Source organism: Capsicum annuum, unplaced genomic scaffold, assembly GCF_002878395.1.
Source record: "Capsicum annuum cultivar UCD-10X-F1 unplaced genomic scaffold, UCD10Xv1.1 ctg5271, whole genome shotgun sequence".
NCBI lineage: Eukaryota > Viridiplantae > Streptophyta > Magnoliopsida > Solanales > Solanaceae > Capsicum > Capsicum annuum.
The window spans coordinates 35,283-54,285 of record NW_025860764.1 but is presented as its reverse complement, the minus strand read 5'-3'; the positions used below and the strand labels follow the sequence as shown (position 1 = coordinate 54,285).

The 19,003-nt window shown below is 33.7% G+C and overlaps 1 protein-coding gene across 3 annotated transcripts; it reads left to right on the top strand.

Annotated features, from left to right (window-relative positions):
• The first annotated feature begins 10,209 nt into the window (after positions 1-10,209).
• Positions 10,210-17,386, top strand: LOC107845456 (putative GPI-anchor transamidase). 3 transcript variants are annotated; one of them, XM_016689796.2, is made up of 11 exons: positions 10,210-10,506; positions 11,823-11,864; positions 11,994-12,138; positions 12,801-13,030; positions 13,298-13,355; positions 14,406-14,483; positions 14,611-14,699; positions 15,126-15,207; positions 15,671-15,859; positions 15,962-16,110; positions 16,850-17,386. In XM_016689796.2, the coding sequence occupies exons 1-10, from the start codon at positions 10,367-10,369 to the stop codon at positions 16,106-16,108; spliced, it is 1,200 nt and encodes a 399-aa protein (XP_016545282.2). In that variant the 5' UTR covers positions 10,210-10,366; the 3' UTR covers positions 16,109-16,110; positions 16,850-17,386. The 3 variants fall into 3 exon arrangements, with proteins under 3 accessions (XP_016545282.2, XP_016545284.2, XP_047260095.1); XM_047404139.1 differs by lacking the exon at positions 10,210-10,506 and adding an exon at positions 10,634-11,573; XM_016689798.2 differs by lacking the exon at positions 11,823-11,864 and having other exon boundaries at positions 10,367-10,506.
• Positions 17,387-19,003: the final 1,617 nt, after the last annotated feature.

Here is a 19,003-nt window from a genome sequence, read left to right as displayed (position 1 = left end):
TGAATCTCATTACAATGACACCAAAACTAGATCCCTTCACAATGCTTGACAAATAAACATGAGCAACAACCGACATTAAATTTTAAAAGGGTATCAGAACCATATTCATGGTCCCTTAGACTTATTAGTTCGGACTTACCAAACTGAACTATAAAATTATAGACATATTGTTTGAACGATCTATGACTAATCAGTAAAAATAGTATTCACAAAATCAGTGCACTCTATGTGTGTTTCCACGATAACATTATCAGTAATACATACCTCCCACATATAAAGTGGTTCCATCTGCAAGCAGCTTATTCCTCCGAACCCATCTTTACTGCAGCCTCTTGCGATAGTCCATCAAAAGTTGATCAACTGTCAGTTCCTTATATATACAAAGAGGAGGAAAAAAATTGATATCACAAAAATTATATCTTGGGTAGTAGTGAAGATATTCATCCCCAAGATATTCATCCCCAAAATTATATCTTGGGTAGTAGTGAAAATTATATCTTCTTGCTTGCTTCCTATTTACAATTTTTAGGCTTGGTCATGTGAAGATATTCATCCCCTCCGAAAGCATTTCACGGATTACCCGATAAGGTTTCTCATCTAAGGATCCTTAGGTGGTTGGCTGCAGTAAAGAGCAGAAAAAAAAGATATTGAAATAGATGTTCTATCTGTTGTGACAGATGGGTAGTTTGTTGCAACAGATTACCCGTCAACTGCAATTGGTGCAACAGATGGATAATCTATTACGACAGATGATCCATATTTCGGTCTCTGAACCCTACTCAACAGATTACCCCTCTACTATAAATTATGCAACAAATGGGTATTTTGATGCAATGTATTATCAATTTGTTTCAACGTACAGATCAGTTGTTGCGGTAGCTAGATCGTCTGTTGCATAAGTTGGCTGTGTTAACATAACTCAAGCCCCATGTAACCCAACTGACTGCAAATTATTATTATATGATTTAAATTTCTCCTGTCTTTTTTATAGGTTGTGCATCCTTAGATCGTGCCTACCATTGATGAGCTGGGGATGACTTCTTTTCTTACTCTGGGTATTGTTGACACAAAATAAGACCCAACGGTGGAGTTAATAAAGAAGGAATTGGATGGAGAAATATCCATAAGAAGAGCAGTTAGGCAAGGTCAGTCTAATGTTGAAGCTCTTCACGACCAAACTCAAACTGCAACAGATCCAGGTGCTTCTTCTGGGGGTGTTGCTGGTGGAGTTGTTTGTGATGATGGCAGCCATCTTACTGTTGCTTCTGCTACCAGTCATGATTATGAGCATATTGGTGCTCAACAAAAAATAAATATATTTTAAAACACCCCTTGCATAGGTCCTCCCTCTCACCCTTACACCGGTCCCTCCCACTCATACAGTGGTCCCTTTTATTCCTTCTCACCCTCATGTTCTCATTGCAAATGCAAAGTGTACAAGGACAGAAAGGATAAACTCCTCAACAATCTAGAGGCTATTGTTGAAGATGCCGAGGAGTTGAAATCCAGGAGGGGTTTCATACCATCCAACGAGGTGAGGGATCCATGCACTCCTACAGTGGAGGTTAAGAGAAAGAGAAGAAAAATTAGATAAATTCTCTCCATTCTGAAATCAGCAAAAATTACAAATACCCCACTCTAATAGTTGTTGAAGTTCAGGGGCTGCCGAGGAAGGTGGACATATTCGCAGCGCTTGGAAAGGAGAAGAAAAAAAACTGGAAGAATTCATCAAGATGAAAGTTCAAAAAGAATACACGATGCATTCATTTGCCACCAAAGACTTCTCGAATATGACAATATGTGCGTGTGTTACGAGGACAAGGTAAGTTTGTTTTTGCTAACCTACCCTTCCAATCTACTCTATGAAGAAGAATCTACACAGCAGATGTGTAATCAATTGCAAAAACTTGGTATTCTATTGCAATAGAATACACATCTGTTGCATAAGTTGCGTTGGCTGGGTAATCTGTGAACTGATTTAGAGAACCCTTTGCATCGGATTCTTTTGACGGTGTTTTTTCCCTTTACAATTACTAACCTATTTAAAAATTATCTTCTTATACCATAGTATGTTGATAAAATTCTCTGCCTCATGAGGGGCAGACAATTAGCGTACCCGGATGCTTATGATGCTACCGATAGGATAATAGACCTCAACTTCTACAATAATTTCAAAGATAGGTACACTAAAATCTGTAAGATAGCTGATTCTGGTGGCCCAGGATTTGATCAGTTAGTTTCTATGTTCCACTGGGATGAAGAAGCGATTAAATATATTATAGGAAAGATGTCATATCCATACGGCAAGAGCTGGTCCAAGGCAAAGAGAATCCTTGCAGTCATAAACGTGGATGTCACCCATTTTCTCATTATTGAGATACTACTATAAGAGGAAAAGATTAAGTTTTATGACTGCAACTTACTTGTGTTCAACGAGAAGATGTTTTTAACCCACATGCAGCCACTCTTGAAGTTGTTGCCCAAGTTGTTAACGCAGAGTAAGCTGATGGATCATTTGCCGACTGAAGTCTTGGCGAAGGAATCAAGGGATTTTGAAGGTTGAAATAATAACATCCAGCTCCCAACAAATATAACTGGTGCAGCGTGCGGGCCGTACTCGCTTGCATACATCGAGTGTTTGTTGATCGACACACAAATGACCAGTGTGTGTGACACCATTGTGGGAAAGATGCAATAGATCTGGACATATGGGGTACTAACTAAATGGTTGAAGCCTGTGTATAGAAATGAACATGTACAAAGACAGAGGCGAACACAATAATAAATTTTTATTTCAAGCCAATTCACTATACATGTAAGGGCAATAATTTTTATGTCTGGCCAAGATAAATTTTTATAATGCAACAGATTTTATATCTGTCGTAACAGATATAGTACCTATTGTGACAAATTGATTTTCTATTGGAATAGGTTGGTCATCTATTGTGTTATACAGATGTTCTCCGTCTGCCTGTCATAATAGATTTACGATCTGTTGCAATATATAACTTATCTGTTGCAACTGATTGATAATCTATTGGAGCAAATAAAAAAAGTAGGAAGACCTATTATATAATTTCCAGCAAATGACCTACATGTTGCATCTCATGTTTCAACATATGTCTAAATCTGTCTGATAAGATATGTCGTCTGTTGTAGCAGATGTATTATCTGTTGCAATATTTAAATCTAGTACTCCATTTCAATTAACATGTTTAAAACTAAGAATTAATTATATTCATAGACAAAATAAAATAAATCAAAGCCTTCGAAAATTACATGAAATACCTCAACAAATAAATGAAATATAAAAAAAATCATTATGGGTACAAACGATCTAATCTACAAATAAATCAACAAGTTAAACCAAGGAGGATAGGTTATTACATTGACGAACTCAATCTATAAAGATTTAATCAATATGTACAAGTTGTTCTTCATCTAGTGCTACGAAATTCGGCTTTAGTCGTTGTGGATCTTTAACGTTGGTTGCGTACGGCTTCTAAGATTTTGTTTCTCCATATTTCCATAAAAGAGCAGCATATCTTTTGCGGAGTAATCTGGCATCAAGTCCATCATTTGGTACTTGTAATCCATCACTCAAATACTCGGCATAGGCAGCAATAAAAGGACCATAATCCCTGCGTTATAAAAAATAGATAATCTATATCTTGCAATTCATGCAAGCGTTGTGAAATTTGTGAAATGAAACTAAATCATGACACTTAAACTTAAAGGCTACCAATGGTTTGTTGAGCAAATACGTCAACATATTGTACATCAAATAGATTATCCATTTTATCCCGGTATGCTTCAATCGTCGACCAATTAGTACAAACCTTTTGATCCAAAAAGCCACTCATATCAAGGTAAGTAGGTAATATTTTGGCCAACTTTTGTATCTCAGATGACGGCTTGGAATGTCTCCTTCGCGACATCAAGTCATAAACTCGGATGCGTCTCTTTTTTAGAACGATGACAGCCAACACCCAATGGAATTCATCACCACAATTAATTGGGATGTACACTTCATCGATCGAAAGCCAAGGTAAGCCAGCCGAAATGCTAAAACCTTTGATAATGTTAATTAAGCATTCCTCGTTTTAGAAAACTTTTGGCTGCTGTTGACAACACCTATTATAGGCATTATTGATGTAAACTTTGTACAAATAATTGCCTATTGTGTATCTTTATTATTCTTGTATTTGAAACTTGGCCTTCTTTTGGAGGTAGTAAAAAATGGCATCGATGTGCTGCACATATTATCAAATATTTTGAATTACGTGACAAAAAAATCAATACGTAGATGCAATTAAATAAAGTATTAATTAATAGTAATATGTATGGTATTTAAACCTAATCATTCTAGCAAGTTTGGGGCTGTGACATCAAATAGAATCAATTCTTCTTTTCGGGATGTGCAACAACAAAGTCGAACATATCAAAACCAAGACTAGATTCGTTCACTTTGTAGCGCTCGTCATTTTATTTTCTACATGATGATTTATATGTGTTAATATCAGGTTCTTACAACAAGAATTGTATAAATCAATATCCATAAAATTGATTTATGTACCTGCTGGCATAATGCTTTAACAGCCCATCGGCAATCCATTCTGAATAGTCGTTGATCAACTGTGTTAGTTTTTTTAGAGCCTCATCCGAAATGTTGAACATTTCAAATGGGTAATTCTTTCATTCTCCCAAACTGACAGGCTCTATTTTTTCTTCATCTTTGGAAGTAGTTGATGGATTATCAACTATCATATTATGCTCTTCGACAGTAGCTATGACATTCACCTGGAAAGCCAGAATTGTCAATGCTAAGTAGAGATATACAACAGATTTTCCATCTGTTACAACAGATAAGTTTTATTTTGCATCATATGGATTATCTGTTGGGACAAATTCAAATAGGTAAATAAGAGTAGTACGATAATTTAGAACAGATAACCCATCTGTTGCAACATAAGTCTCATCTGTTGAAACAAATAACGAATATGATATTACAAATTAGACAACAGTTGCAACAGATGTATATATCTATTTGATAATTTTTAGCAGATGTATCATCTATTGAAGAAGATATGTGCCTGTTTGTTTTTTGGAATAGATGATGCACATTCACCTTCTTCAGCTCATGCTGCTCTTCTGTGGCCCTTGCACACTGAACATCGGTGCAAGACAAAGACAGAGGCGTTACAATCTTGATTTTTTTATGATTGATGATGCCTTGGAAGTGTCTTTCCTTCTCCTCTTAGCCGTCTTGATCTCTAGTAGAGTTTCTGGATATGAAATCCTCTTTGATGGAATGATACCTCTCTTAGATGTCATTTTCTTTACAGAAGCAGTTAGTGCATTAATAGCATTAATCACTCCATCGTGTTTTACCTTGCAGTCTTGACATTTGCATGAAGAACATTCGCTAAATGCGGCAAAATCTGAAGAAAAATCTATATAACCATTATGATCATAATCATAATGGCTTGTTGTTTCAAAAACTGTAAGAGGAGCATCGTTAGCTCCATCCTCCAAAATTATTTTTCTTGTGATGCCTGTTGCTCCAAACAATTCTATTTTTATTCCATCAATGACATTAGGGTCCGATAAATTTTGCACAAACCGTAAAGTAAGAAAAAATGGCATCTTCAACTCTCGGTTGGTCGGAACAAGCCACGGATGGACAATCTAAAATAAATTGGTATATATATTAAGAATGATGATGAAATCATTTAATTATTAATTAAAACAAAAACTTGATTAAAATTGGACTTACTGCTTCCTTAGGGGGATTGAAAAGATCAAGAAATTTTGTATTTTTATCGGTTTTGGCCGACAACCATCTCAGAATTCTTTGACAGGAAACTTCTTCCTGGTAGTTCACTTGTTGTCTCAAATAAGGAATGGCTTCAAATGCCCAAGCCTATAACATAACGCCAAAAAATCAAAAGCATTATTGAATAAAAAAATAATGAATCATATCATGATAAAAGAAATATTTACCATGAAGGCCCATGGAAAACCATATAAGTTGACTATTTTTGGAGTTAACGGAGTCAACAAATATTCGACAGTCATTTTGAAGCTTTTATAATCCCAAGGATAGCTGTTAAATGCCTCAGATCCTCAAAGAGATTTATTAAACCGAGGCTTATGTTGTTGTTAATGTCTCTCGCCCAAAGAACATTATGTACAAACCAAACCAAGCACAATGATTGTTTGTGCTTCTTTGAAATTCCTTTACCTTTCAACGCTTCTATCAGATTTTTGTTTTTGAAGCTTGGACCAACAATGGATACCAGGTTCTCATGATCACTTGACTTGCCTTTTCCTTTTTTAGGTGTGCGGGGTGCTTTTTCTGGGGTTAGAGTAGGTATAACTTGAGAAGGAGAAGGAGGATAACATTTTAGTCTTGTAACTATGACAAACTCCTTCCAACCAAAACAAATAGGCATGCCATAGTAATTTATCCATACCTCATCCATCTTACCTTTGTTTTCATACATAAACCTGCATTTGAGAAGATCATTATCATTTTCATCTGAAAATGAACATTGTTGTCCTCCGGCAAATCAAGATATTGCTCAAAGCAGCTTTCATTGAAATAAGAATTCAATTTTTGTTCTCAAAGTATTTTTCTGAAGGCATCAAAAGATTTTCCATGACTGACTTAACTACGAGATCACCCGTTAAATTTGTGGCACCATCGCACTGTATTCTCACAGGATAACAATCAATACTGAAGGTTTTAACCAACTCTTCGGCGGAAGGGCTATTAGCATTTGGATCATCTCTTTTGAAAGACTCCTCATTCCCGTGTTCATTATCTCCTGCTCCTGATTGAGATAACGCTTGTAAAGCAAGCTCATAGAGTGGTGGATATAGCTGAGCTGCTGCACTTGGTCCTTTACTTGGACTTGATTTGATTTCTTTTCTTTTGGGAGCCATGTTATCTTAAATTAACAGAAACATAACATAGATTATAATTGATTAATGCATAACAGTAATATAACAATTTCAACAGAAAATTAATCTGTTGCACCAGGTATGTTATCTGTTGCAACATATAATCGACTTATTGCAACAGACGAGTAATTTGTGGGAACCATAAAAACAACACTATCTGTTACACCTGGCATTTTATCTGATGCAACACATAACTGACCCGTTGCAACGGATGAGTAATCCGTTGAAAACCATAAAAATAGATCACTAATCTGTTGCACCAGATATTTTATCTATAGCAACATATAATTGACCTGTTGCAATTGATGAGTAAATCATTGGAAAGAATAAAAACAGATCACTAATCTGTTGCACCAGGTATGTTATCTATTGCAACAGATAACCGACCTGTTGCAACGGATGAGTAAATCGTTGGAAAGAATAAAAATAGTTCTAATCTGTTGCAAAATGAAGAGTAAATCGTTGGAAAGAATAAAAACAGATCACTAATCAGTTATCTGTTGGATCAATATTATTTAGATTTCTTTCAAACACAAGAGTTATCTGTCGCAACAGATGAATGATCTGTTAGATTGTTCACCTGTTGCATCAGATTTTCATAGTTGCATCAAATTTTCATAGTTGCATCAGATTTTTCATCTGTTGTATCAGATTTTCATCTGTTGCATCATATGTTTCATCTATTACATCAGATGTTTCAACTATTGCAATACCATTTCTAGCAAGATAAATAATAAATCAACCCAGCAACACCAACATATCACACACACACACTAAGAACATCAACTGTGAGAAAAAATCACCAACAAATTCGAATCAACAGTACGACAACAAGAAGAAGAAATGCAGAAATACCAGAAATTAGGGTTTTATTCAGTCCACATTTCAATACTAGAAGAGTAGTTGGTTCAAGTTCCTCTATTTTTTCATAATTTTTTACCTGTGAAAAAGGAAATGGAAGGACGAAGAACTCAAAGTTGTTGTCGCTGGAGAAGTATTCACGTCGATTGACGGTTGAAAGTCGAAAAGGAACTCTCCCGACTATTTGTCGCCGGAGGTTGAAGGGAGAAATTTTCTAGAACTGTTGGTTGGGAAAGAGTTGAGAGAAGCTGGAGAGAGAGATAGTGGTTGATTTGGATTGAAGAGGGGTATGGGTTGGGTTGATTTGTATTTTTGAAAAGATTAAAAAGTTTTAAAAATATCAATCAAGTTCACAATTAACTTAATCAAGTTTCCTAATGATGTTTGACCCTATCTGTTGGTCAATGTCACCAATCCTTCATTCAAGACTTAAAAGACACCTTTTCTTCAATTTTCTCAAGTATGCTACTATATGTAGTTTTTCCTAAAAAGTATCATCAACAATCTTTCCATCTATTTTAGTTACTAGTTTAACCACAGGTGCCTCACACGTATAACTATTGATTATTTAAAATTAAATAATCTTATTTTATGCGGAGATTTTTAATGAAGTGTAAAAGTTTAAATCACTTTTCAAAGATTCTTCATACCTTAATATAAAAATATAATTCTTGACACATAATAATGTAAACATAAACATGTATTTTAGTGTAAGCATACATATATTTTACCACTAGAAGTTTCAAGTGGTTGATGGATCTATTACTTTTGCGTTTGACATGCAGTACTTTTTTTCCTTATTGCCAAAGGCTAAAAGAGACACATTAATTTGAATTGTATTTGTGGTACAATTTTTTTTCTATATTTAAAATATTTCTTATTTTTAAAGTCAAAACATTACAATCATTGATCACATTCTTATTACATGCTTACAATTTTTAAAAATTTGATACTTCTTATTCTAACGCTTTTATATTTATTTTTAGATTTTTCAAATTTTCTTAAAGTCAAATTTAGTTGATTTAGAATTTTTAAACTAATGAAAAAGTATTAGTTGTCATTAACTAATAAGGAAAAGTTTTATCATAAATATCTTTAATTAATTTTCAACTCTTACATATTAGGAAAATATAGTGAAAATACAATTTTGTTTAAAGAAAAATTTTTTAATGAAACAAAAGGTTCAAACAACATATTTAAGGCTCTTCACACTTTTAATATATTATAAATTATAAATATAGATTATAGATATAGATGATGAATGGAGCTATATATCCCATGAAATTATAGGAGGCGAAAAGTTCATCACGACAGCACGATTATAAAAAATTATATTAGTACTCATTATATGGCATAATTCAAATTTTAAAAGTCAAGCAATTTAATTTTAATCGTAAATTTGGATATCAATTCTTTAGTTTCTTAAAAAAAGAAATTTACAAATTTAAAAATTGTATAAAAATATATTATAAAATACGGTAACTAATAATTTAAAATATTTAAAATATATATAAAATAAATTGAGATAAAATAATTTAGGGAAAAGACTCAAATATGTGATTGAATTATTAGAAATAACTCATTATGTCATCTGTTATAAGGTTGACTTATTTATGTCACCGCCTTTAAAAGTTTAGCTCATTTATGCCATTTCCGTTATAGAAATATTCATTCGTGTCATTATTTTGTAAAAGTGGTTTTACAAAATCATTTTTGTTTCATGACCTCTTATTAGAAGTTTATGTCACCAAATCTAAATCAATCAATATTACTTAAAATCAAAATAAAACTGAACCTATTAAAATAAATCTGACACAATTAATGTCTGATTTTTATTTTTAAGGAGTCCGATTTCTATTTTTAATGAATCCAAATTTATTTTAATGGTATGGATCAGATTTTATATTAGTAAGTACGATTTCTTATTTTGATTTCAAATAATATTAGTTGATTTGAATTTGATGACGTGAATCTCTAATAAGAGGTCAGATGGCAAAAATAGTTTGACAAAATCACTATTGCAAAATAATGACACGAATGACTCTTCTCTAACAACATTATGATAAATGAGCCAAATTAATAATTGATAACATAAATTAATCATTTCTAATAATTATTGCTTATGATATACTCTCTTTGTTTAAAAAAGAATGACCTACTTTGATTTGGCACAAAGTTTAAGAAAAAAAAATAAAATCTTGTGGCTTTAAATTAAGGTTGTGTTAAATGTACCAAAATTTCTTTTAATCTTATGATCCGAAACATATCACGTGTAAAGTTAAAGTTAAAATATTACCAAAAAAAAATAATATTTTTTTAAAAGGATTAAAAAGGAAAGTAATCATTTTTTTAAACGGAGTATTGAGTTTTTCTCAAGAATTTATTTAAATCTCAAATTTCAAAAGTAATACTAATATTTTATTTTACCAAAAAAAAAAAAGAAGAGAGTTTTATTCAAGAAATGGCCAATTCTCCTCCTCTTTCCCAATCAACAATTTCCCCTTAAAAAGTAAACAAAGCGAAATTGATCTCATTGAAAATGGAATCCAAATTTGTCTTGTGCTTTTTGCTTCTTGTTTTCTCTTCTCATTTGTGCAATGGAATCGCATCAAGTTCATCTTCAACTACTACAATGCATACTAACAATTGGGCTGTTTTGGTCTGCACTTCTCGTTTCTGGTAATATGAAATAGGGATTTCGCTTTAAGGGTTTTGCAATTTTAGCAATTTATGTGTTTATTTTACTAATTTAATCTTTTTAATTATACTTTGAAAATATAAATCTGACTACTAATACTTTATATATAGATATGTGTGATTTAATAATAGGGATACTATTGAAAGAAAATGATAAATTTTTCTTATAAAATTTTCAGTAATTAGGATCAAGTAATGCATCTTTAAATTGCAACTTATTTTGCACTTATTTTATCAAAGGTGTGTGTATATATATGGTTTTATAGAGTGAATTTGGATGGATACTCAAGAAAGAAGAAATGCGTATGGTGGAGCCATGTCAGGTTCTTATTATGTGTGATAATTTTAACCATGGATTTTTGTAAAGGTGCCAATGAAGAACTAATGGTTGTAGAATGACCAGTTTTTGAAACTGGGTTTAGGCGTGATTCGAGAAATAATGAATTTTTGAAAACCTGTTGTTGTTAATTAAAAGGCTCTATGTGTGCAAAGACTCATACTTTTTAGTCGTTAATTAAGTAGGTGGTGTAAAGATTAGATTTTGGCAAAACCTGTGGCTTGGTCATAGCCCCTTGTCAACAGATTCCTTGTCCAACCAACTTTCTATCTTAACCGAACTTCAGTCACATCAGGGTGGTTCATTCCATTTAGCCGAAATCTCAATGATTTGGAAATTGATGATTTTTTGATTTTGATGAATCAGCTAAGCCCTCTCCGTCCTCTGATTTCTCAGCGATCAACGTGATTCCATCATCTGGAAACACTCTCATGCATCCTTGACTAACCCTTCCCTGTACATGTCTCCTTGGAAGATTTTGTAATAGAGCAAAGATACTTGAAACTATCACGCGTATCCCTTTTTAATCATTTTGGGCTTGGAATGGTGCATGCCAAAAAACACTGAGGACTTCATCTTGGCATAAAATGGATTTATGCAGATCGTCCAGGATCATTTAGAATATGGTTCCTGTGGTAATTTGGTGGATCATATGGAGAGAGAGGAATGGCTAGAGTTTCTAAAGAAAAGGAGAACATTATTAATATTAAGCGTAAGTGTATATCCTTGCTTAGTTTTGGTTCAACAAAGCTCCGAGTTGTATTTTAGAGCTAGAGGCAATTGTTGACTTTCTTAGCTCTTTACCACTTTGTAAAGTTCTTTTCTGAATGTACATTTCATCAGAACTTCCTTAATGCTGTTTTATTGCTATAGATCAATACCGATCTTAAAAAAAACTTTTTTCATTAATTTAGAAGGCTCTATGTTTGCAATGCTTGACTTATTTGTTTTTACTCTTTAGGTTTAACTATAGACACATGGCTAACACTTTGTCTTTATACAGGTGCGAATCTCTTTGTTTTAAGCACCATTATGCTAATCATAGATTATCTTTGTTTCCCTTGTGTGTTTCCCATTTCTGAGATTCATTCACTGTGCTCTAATTTCTTTTCTATTTGTTCGTTGAAATTAGAACTGTAAAACGATTAGGCATACCTGATGAAAGAATTATTCTGATGTTGGCTGATGATATGGCTTGCAATGCTCGGAATAAATATCCTGCACAGGTTTTCAACAATGAAAACCACAGGCTAAACCTTTATGGAGATAACGTCGAGGTGTGTAAATTCTTCTTCTCTCTTGTGGCTTTCTGTAGTTCTCTCAAATCAAATATTAGTCCTGTTAGACATTCAGTTTTTTTGACATTTAATCGAGCATTATGAAGGTTAACTATTATTATCATGATCAAGATACGTAGTAATTGATAGTCATGGTGATCGCTTAAATTTGAGGATTGATAATGAAAGGAAGGCAGCAAGGAAGACAGCATCATCGTGTCTTTTCGGGGTAGATGGAATGAACAGCATAGGAGATTGTTTCATAATAATGAGAAAAATATATAAAAAACAATTAATTGGTATTTTTTTCAACTATATATTTGGTGTTAGTAGAAAATACCATGTTGTATGGATAGTTGGCCACACTTATTCAAGCATTGTTTCATACACACCATGTACATGTAGTTTGACCAACTTGGTGTTTATTAATCTTGTGACTTGTGAAAAAGAAAAGTTTCAGCATTTTTAATCTCAAAAAGTTCCAGTATTTTAAACAATTTTAAGTCGAGTTCTGTCGATATATTTCTCCTAGGACCTTTGGAGATTAAATGTTTGAACTAACTATTTTCTAAAGTTTACATATATATGGATTTCGCAGAATTAAGGATGTTTCATTAGCTAGTTAATGTAGTGTTCTAATCTTACAAGCTTCTAAACATCAGGTAGATTATCGAGGTTATGAAGTAACAGTTGAAAACTTTTTGAGGGTGCTGACTGGCCGTCATGAAACAGCTGTTCCAAGATCAAAACGGCTTCTTAGTGATGAAGGAAGCCACATACTTCTGTACATGACAGGGCATGGCGGAGATGAGTTTCTAAAATTTCAGGATTCAGAAGAGCTTCAAAGTCATGATTTAGCTGATGCAGTGAAACAAATGAAAGAAAAGCGCAGGTAAAGAAATTGGCCTTGATTTTCCTTTGTATGTTATGTTGTCTTGTTAAACAATAACATTGATTATGGTGCAACATTGGCTTAGGAATAATCTTAATCTGTCGTCTCCCATTTAAAACTGATAAGGGCCTGCTGGATGTTTGCTATGAATCTTAGCACTCTGGCACTTATGCACACACTCCTTGTTGTTTGTATCATATAGATGGACAGTTTCTTTGTCTGTCCTTTGTGATGATACTTTGTCGTGTCTCTATTGTTCAATTTCAGATTCAAGGAGCTGCTAATAATGGTTGACACTTGCCAAGCTGCTACTCTTTTCTCGCAGGTGACTTTTGCCTTTTTATCATTATTGTCATGTTGTTCTAACAAAATGTCCAATGACGTATTGCTACTTCGCATCTTGCAGCATCCCAAAATAGTTAGTCCATATCAATTACCATAGGAAATATTCAACATAACGTGCCAATGTTGGTCCATTGTCCTATTATCTTGAAGTATCTAAAGAAACTGATTCTGGTTTTATGTTGCTTGGTCTCCTTTTGAATTTATTTTTACTTTTTTCGTTAACTAAGTTATTTGTAAGTATCCCTAGGTAAATTTTAAACGCTCGCGACCTCCTATCCTTCAAAATACCAAATAATTTGACCTTCCAAAGTTTACTGATTAGGAATGCTTATCTTCACATGGCGTAACTTAAGGATGGTAAAGCTAAAATTTTTTGAAGACTGTCCTTGATTCAATAAAACTCTGTTGTAGGCGTGGTTCATTCATCATTTCATTGCAAATTAATACACATAGAGGATCACTAGTTATGATTGGGCTGGAATATTTGAATAATTGTTGCTTCTAAATTATCTTAGAATAATGCTTATAATCAGCTGCTGACAGAATTTAGATTCTATTTCCCAACCATGTGAGACACAATATGTACCTGACATGTCCAAAAACTTTTGAGAAATGCTCATATTTCAATGCTTTTGAGATCAGAATTGCATGGTTGGGTTCTTGGCAACATCTGTAGTAATTAGTTAGAGTTCATGCTTTTCTTTATAAAAAAACGATTGTTCTATGACAGCTGGCTCTCTGAACTTGATTAAAGTTAATAATGAGGAAAGACTAACTATTAGTATATTGGAGTAATTCTCGCAGATTGAAAACTTTCTGATTCCGTGCATTATTTTATAATCTTTCTCCGTACCTTTATAACCATCTGAAAGCTCATTTCTTCTCTGATTTCCATTTCTACTCTTTATGGGATGCCTTCTTTTTCATCCCCCACAAAAGGGGTTCGGATGTCTTTTAAAATCAGGGCCGCTCAATGCATTAGATGTTCTTACTTGGATTTTGGTAGAACTGAAATTTATTTGAATTGTAGCTTCAATCACCTGGCGTATTGGCAATCGGGAGTAGTATGAAAGGGGAAAATTCATACTCGCATCACTTGGATGCTGATGTAAGTGTTAACTTAATGAAAATGTCTCATTTAAAATGCTTGTTATGTCCCCAAAAGAGACGAATATGTTCTCCTTTTATTCAGAAAATTGTGTGGTTTTTCATCCTCCTTCCCTTTTCTGATACAGGTTGGCGTCTCAGTTATAGATCGATTCACATTTTATACTCTTGCATTTTTTGAGAGGGTGAACATGTATGATAATGCCTCATTGGGCAGGTAATTGCATTTCACAGATGTTGGTGTAATACTGGGTGCTTTTCTTGATATTGTAGAACCTAATTCACTTCTCTTGAAAATTATAGATTGTATCACTGCTGACATCCAAAACCAACTATCCACTATTGTTTGCTTTACATTTTTCGCTGTAATTAAGGCATCACAAGTGCAAAAATCTGTGTATATGCTTCGAATGGGTGGATTATCCCTGGCATTGGGTGTTTGACTACTGGTAATCCCTGCTGTTGCATAGACTATGCCTCACTGAGCCTAAAACTTCTGCATGCCTATCGTCCTCTTTTTCCCCTCTTGTCTCTCTCTTCTTATTCAGAAGATGATATGTGTTTTGGTTGTTGTTCCTAGCTGCATCTGTTTGTCAATGTGCACTCTTTTTGATTGAATCTCCTTCCTCTTTTCCTGTCACAGTCTTTTCAGTTCATATAATCCAAATATGCTGATGTCAACTGCGTATTATCGAACAGATCTATACCCTCGTCGACTAGATGAGGTACAAAGTTAAAATTATTTTTGTGTTAGTTTCTATGCCATTCAACCATGTTCTCTCTATCTCGAAGAAAAGAAAAATAACTACCTTACTTGGTATGGTACTTCTGAAAAAGAATTACCTTATTTGTTTTGTCACCCATTGGGAGTGGGAATATGATCTTGGTACTCTGAACTAATGTATATATACACCAACAAACTAATTAGCTTGTGCTGATATTTTTCTGAAACTGAATAATACAATTCAACCATGCTCTCCCTATCCCGAAGAAAAGAAAAACAATTACCTTACTTGGTATGGTACTTCTGAAAAACAATTACCTTATTTGTTTTTGTCACCTATTGGGAATGGGAATTTGATCTTGGTACTCTGAACTAATGTATATATACACCAACAAACTAATTAGCATGTGCTGATATTATTCTGAAACTGAAATAGGAAATAATATTTTTACTGTCATTGATAGGTACCTGTGACAAACTTTTTTGGTTCAGTCATGGAGACAATACACACTGATTCTGCGTATAAAGCATTCGCTGGAAAATACGGTAAAAAGTCTATATTAGAGATGCCTCTTAAGCAGTCCAGCCAAGAATCACGACGAACACTAGCAAGTTCAGATGTTCGGTATCCAACTACTGATTCAATTGTTGAGGTCAGTGTTAATTGCCACCTCTTTCTAAGCTCTTTGGTATCTTATTAGGCTATTGCCAACCCCGTTTAGAAGAAAACAGTTTGATTAGAAATGATGTTACAGGATCCACAAGATTCCTGTCCTTTCTTAAAGTTTTGGAGTTTTATGCATGGTAAATTGGCCAAGGTTGAGGGTCTTGATAGCTGGGTGAACTGTAGCTTGCTTTTCATGTTCCCAATGGTGGCAATGTCTTCTTGGCTCTCGTCTTGAAGGTAAAATGAACCTCCTTTCTGCTTCATATTCTCTTTGATAAGTACACTAAATATGTCAGTGGTAGCAGAAAGGGAATAAATTCTCCTATACAAGGTGTATACGAAGTCACATGTCACGACTATGGAACTGTTGGTTTATCCACCGTCTCTTTTAAGTATTTATTCTCCTATCCTGTGGACTCCAAAAATTATACAAGAAGTAAGAAGATATTCGAGATGTGAAAAACATTACTTTCCACTCCTAGTTTTCTTTATCCGAACTGTCTGTTTGAGAGCAAGAGGGGCTAGCCCTAACTTGATGGCAGTTGGTTAGCCGATTCAGGCATCACAAAGCTGGCTTCAATCATATTGAAAATAAAATTACTCAATCTGCTCATCATGGAAACAATGGAGCCATAAGTGGTTAGCATCCAGCCTATTATATTTGCAAAGGAAGCACCTGCTCACGTGTATTCTTAGTCTCTTCAGTTAAGCTAGGGTAAACCGTCTCCTTCCTGATTTAGTCTAGGACCTTCTTTTTATCATGGTGGTGTCTGAATTAGCTTAACACAATTCGATTATTCCACCAAGCACTTGTTACCTTCCACTTCCTGCAATCAATGGCTATGTATGGATTTGAATCCAGTCTTCCATGGTTTATTGGTTTTCGTTCCACCTTTAGTGACCACTGCCACACAGATCTAAATCTGCATCTTTCTTCTGGTGTCCTTCTGATGTAGTTTTACACCTATTTTTTCAGTCTCAGAAGTGGAGACTAGATATCAAATTGATACTCCTAAAGGAGCTCTATGGTCCTGCATTGTTTCATCTCCATGTTTGTAGAAAAACATGGGCCCAATGGAAGTGGTGGAAGTTGTTCTATCTCACCAAAACACGCGAGCAACTAGTTGATGTGTTATCCTTGTACTGCAAAACAGAAATTACAGTAAATTTTTACTAGTACTGCAATGTAGAAACTAATTCCAAGTTCGTTGGATGGAGACGTTACATAGCTGGACTATTACACTTTCATGTGTATATGATGTACACTCATGGTAGAGGTGACTATTAGATTATATCAAATGACGACAACAGGAAGAAGAAGATAACCAGTATGATGCCACAAGTGGGGTCTTGAGAAGGTGAGGTGTATGTAGACCTTACCTCCACCTTTCTGGGTAGAGAAATTGTTTCTGATAAAAATTTAGTGAAATGACATTGAAAATAATTTAAGTGGCATCACGCATCACACGTAAGAATATTATTTCATTCAAGTTTGGAAGGTTTTTCTTTGTTATATATTAGATATTATAATATAGAATTTTAACTTAATAGATGTTACTGATTTATTGGTCCACCTGAACATAACTGTAAGTAACCTGATCCTGACTCATCTGGGGTAACAAAACTAACATGAAATCATTTGTTGGTAATCAATTTCTTTCCATCTGTTCTGCCAGTAGTGGATAGAGTTACTTGGTATCTGTCGCTTGTGGGAGGTGACAGGTATTTTCCGGAAGTCAAGATGTACGCAAGTTGGCGCGGACGCCACAATAAGTAGCTTGACTCATCCGGGTTAAGAAAACAACTAGAAAATCATTTGTTTGTAATCAATTACTTATAGTATCTTCAACTTTGACTTACATATATAATAAAGAACTATGACTTCAACGTTTTCATAGTCGCCTTAGTTATATCATATTAACATGTTATGTAACTACTACAAGTGAAGATGTTGGGATTTTGGTCGCACTCACAAAACCAGTATTGTCATTTTATCACGCCCAATATTGTTATTTCAACTTTTTGATGTTGCACATCTGCTACACGTAGCTTCTGTAGTTGCCGCTACTCCTTTTCAATGCTTTTAAAGTGACGTCTTTAAACTATAGTTTTTCTTCGTCTCATTTTACGTGATATTCTTTATTTTCACATAATATCTTAATAAAGAAAATTTTTTAAATTTATAATTTAAATATTTTTGTGGTTGTAAATTATTTAAATTTTATGATCAATTTTTTTAATTATAATAAAATAATATTCTTTTCAGACGAACTGAAAAATAATAGTGTCACGTAAAATAAGACGAAAGAAGTACTATTTTCCCGTTCATTGTTTCTTTAAAACCCCACCACGTGTGGAAAGCATTGGGAAGCTCTTCATTAACTTATTTTTATTTTAATTTTATCACACTTTTTCTCACAAATATCATCTTGTTCATATCTTATAATTACTGTTTTTGTATTGTACAAAATTACGACTCACTAGAAAAGAATCGGTGATTGCTTTTCTTAAAAATCTTCTAAGTTCTGTTTTTTTTTTTAATGAGATTAGTTTCTTTTATCTCTAACCAAGTTATTGCTCTTCTATTAATTTTTTTTTTTAAATGAAGTTTTGATTAGAGTGATAGTTATAGTATGCATTTTCTTTTGCCGGTGTATTTTTTGAATTTATCTAAATTTGGAGGTGTTAGACAAAGTAATCGATGATTTGTGTAATTGTAGATCAATTAAGTCATGGCCAAATTTTAATTTTCAATGTTTTAATGATTTCATATTCTCTTTATGGATTCAAAAATGTCACCAACTGTGACTTATATTCTCCAAAAGTAATGTTATTTTGGAGAAATCGACATGGATGCAACATCAAAAATGAAGAAATTACACAACTTGAAAGAAATCCTCCCTTTTGGTCCTCCTTACATAGTCTTTTTGGTAATTTTGAAGGTTGTTCTGTTGAGTTAATCAACCACTTTGACAACAATCTTTTTTTTTCTTTTAGGAAAAATAACATAAACATGCACTTTAACTTATCATATTTATACAAGTTTTCTCTGAAAAAGTAATTACAAAAAATTTTAACTATTTATGTATCTTCGTTGGATATATCGGGAGCTAATTATGTATCTCGCTAG

What these genes read in the sequence shown, in the direction of transcription:
- LOC107845456 (XM_016689796.2), top strand. Translation starts at nt 10,367, where the DNA reads ATGGAATCCAAATTTGTCTTGTGCTTTTTGCTTCTTGTTTTCTCTTCT. An exon ending in TTTATGGAGATAACGTCGAG is followed by an intron (nt 12,139 to 12,800) that starts GTGTGTAAATTC and finishes TCTAAACATCAG; the next exon opens with GTAGATTATCGAGGTTATGA. An exon ending in CTACTGATTCAATTGTTGAG is followed by an intron (nt 15,860 to 15,961) that starts GTCAGTGTTAAT and finishes ATGATGTTACAG; the next exon opens with GATCCACAAGATTCCTGTCC.